Source organism: Triticum dicoccoides, chromosome 1B (genome assembly GCF_002162155.2).
Source record: "Triticum dicoccoides isolate Atlit2015 ecotype Zavitan chromosome 1B, WEW_v2.0, whole genome shotgun sequence".
Lineage (NCBI taxonomy): Eukaryota > Viridiplantae > Streptophyta > Magnoliopsida > Poales > Poaceae > Triticum > Triticum dicoccoides.
Genome location: NC_041381.1, coordinates 520033845 through 520036856, shown reverse-complemented (window position 1 = coordinate 520036856; position 3012 = coordinate 520033845). Strand labels below are relative to the sequence as shown.

At 60.7% G+C, this 3012-nt stretch overlaps 1 protein-coding gene across 1 annotated transcript; it reads left to right on the top strand.

The window, feature by feature from the left end:
* The first annotated feature begins 163 nt into the window (after positions 1-163).
* Positions 164-2083, top strand: LOC119346296 (uncharacterized acetyltransferase At3g50280-like). Its single transcript, XM_037615829.1, has one exon. It carries the CDS (start codon positions 284-286, stop codon positions 1751-1753), a length of 1470 nt encoding a protein of 489 aa, XP_037471726.1. The 5' UTR covers positions 164-283; the 3' UTR covers positions 1754-2083.
* Positions 2084-3012: the final 929 nt, after the last annotated feature.

Genomic DNA, 3012 nt, shown 5'->3' with positions numbered 1-3012 from the left:
TCTATGGTTCTCTGCTTTCTCTGGCCAGGAAGGACGACTTCTTATCAGCACATCCACTCAAGTGTACCTGGGAACCACAGCCCACGGCCCACCTCGCAACAATGTAGTACAAAGATGAACAGGAGAAGGCGAGATGCATGAACCCAGACCCATCTCCATGCTCCCCTCAAAAAAAAAAGACCCATCTCCATGCCTATATAACGTGTCGACCACCGAGCGATGCCCAACGCCATCTTGTGTGACGCCATCACTGAGAGCGCGCGCAGCAGCCACTACACACAGTATGGCTCCGCCGATCTCCGCCGACGTCGTGGTGGAGGCTGCACCGGCACCTGCGTCCATGGCCGTGCTAAACCAAATGGTTTGCGCGAGCGCGCCAGCGCCGATCATCACCGTCGTCTCCAAGCAGCTGGTTCTGCCGGAGGGCGCCTCGCCGGTTGGAGACCTCAAGCTGTCCGTCTCCGACATGCCTATGCTGTCGTGCCACTACATTCAGAAGGGGCTCTTCTTCCCGCCCGCGGGCATGCCGAACGCCCGCCTCGTGTCGTCGCTCGCGCTGTCGCTGTCCCGCGCGCTCGGCGTCTTCCCGGCGCTCGCGGGACGGCTCGTCACGCTCCCCGACGACCGCATCGTCATCCGGTGCGACGACGGTGCCGTCGAGTTCTACCATGCGGTGGCGCCCGCTCTGTCGCTCGCCGAGTTCCTCGTGCGCGACGCCGACGTGCCCACCAGGCTGACGAAAGATCTGTTTCCGATGGACCGCACCGTCAGCTACGAAGGCCACCGCCGCCCGCTCACGTCGTTTCAGGTCACGGTGCTCGGCGACGGCGCTGTCTTTGTCGGCCTCGTCGCCAACCACGCTGTCGTGGACGGCACCTCATTCTGGCACTTCTTCAACACGTGGGCTGGGCTGTGCCGCGGCGAGCCAGTCCAGCCGCCGGACTTCAGCCGCAACTTCTTTGGCGGCTCCACGGCCGTCCTCCGCTTCTCCGGGCGCGACGGCCCCGCAGTGACGTTCGACGCATCGGCGCCCCTCCGTGAGCGAGTCATCCACTTCAGCGCCGCGTCAATTCGCGGCCTGAAGGCGGCGGCCAACCGCTGCAGAAAAACCAACGAAGATGACGAGGTTAACGGCAAGCTCGTGCATGATCTCAAGGTCCAGGGAGGTTGCGGGGAGATCTCCTCCTTCCAGTCGATGTGCGCGCACATGTGGAGGGCCGTGACGCGAGCGCGGCTGCAGCTGGCCGCCGACGCGACGACAACGTTCCGCATGGCGGTGAACTGCCGTCACCGCCTGCGCCCGAAGATCTCCCCGGTCTACTTCGGCAACGCCATCCAGAGCGTGGCGACGACGGCGACGGTGTCCGAGCTGGCTTCCCACGACCTCGGGTGGGCGGCGGCCAAGCTGCACACGACCGTAGTGGCGCACGAGGACGGCGCCATCCGGCAGGCCGCGGCGGACTGGGAGGCGGCGCCCCGGTGCTTCCCGCTGGGGAACCCCGACGGCGCGGCGCTCACCATGGGCAGCTCGCCGCGGTTCCCGATGTACGACGGCAACGACTTCGGCTGGGGCAGAGCGCTCGCCGTGCGGAGCGGCCGGGCGAACAAGTTCGACGGCAAGATGTCGGCGTTCCCGGGCCAGGCGGGGGACGGCAGCGTGGACGTGGAGGTGTGCCTCGCCCCGGACACCATGGGCCGCCTCCTCTGCGACGACGAGTTCCTGCAGTTCGTGTCCCATGCACCTTCACCTTGATGCAGTGCACCGCATCTGGAGTACCAGCGCATAAGATGTGACATGGCCACCTGTGATCGATGTGGTCACTGGACATGTCACATGATGCATGTATGTAACACATGTTGCGCAGCAGATACGTAATGGATTTGTATGGTTGCAAGATATCAAGAAATATCATGGACTGGTTGGCTACTCTGTATATCCAGGAGTGGCCAGCTAGATAGGATATGTAGCGGTGCTACTGGCGCTCAAGTCGTGCCGAAGAGGGCCAAAACCACTGTATTTTTCTCCTTTTCTTGTGGAAACACTGTTATCATTTTATTAACGAAGTTAAGCATGATTTGATCTTGTTTCGAAACTTTTGCATGAACTGACCTTCGTGCCTACCGTCAAGTGGCGGTGGTAGGATTAATGGCTATCATCATGGTCAACGACGGCAGCCCTATGTCCATTTTACGTCTGTGACCGCTAACCACTGATGTGGCAGAAGTCTACCGTCAACGCCTTTAAACCCTACCACCAATGGTGTCGGCGATAGGGTCATAAGACATCCCAAAAGCGTCGACGGTGTGTTTAAGGCTACCTCCATGAAAAATCTGAGATGCCCGTAATGTCATGGTCTTATGCAATGAGAACTACTCTAGTGACATCACAATTAAGAATATTGTAGCTGATTTTACTATTCGGTCTTACCTGTTTAAAGTACCTAGCCAAAGGAAGGCATCATGGCACAATGATCCTACCTCTCCTCACGAGGGAACTCCGCCGCTGCCGTCGATCTCCATCATCCCGCCACCTCCTCCACGATAGAGATTGGATTCGAAACCCTCTCATCATCCTCTCTCCATCCCATCCCGACCCCAGCGTCGCCGGAGCTCGAGCGACTCGGGTGGTTCCGTAACCCTCGCCGTCAAGGGCATCACCTCATTCCTCTCCTCCCTCCGTCACCAACATGGGAGGCCGCTGGGCTAAGCGCGAGGGCCGACGACGGTGGCGGGGGTCTCCCTCTCTTACGCGACATGGGGGTGGTGCGGGCCCCCTTGGAGTGAGGAGGCCCGGCCATTCGGGTCTTGGCGGCGCGATGACCAGCCTGCTTCGGGCGCGGCATGCCATTGACATTGGATCGGTGTCGGCGGCGTGGAGGGCCTGATGGACGGGTCGGCTGCATGCGTGGTTTGGCCTCCAGTTAGATCTGATCTGGCCGGTGCGGCCTGCTCGCTGCGCTGCGACAAAGATCGGTGGTGGTTGTCGGCGTCCTGGATATGGGGGTATCCAAA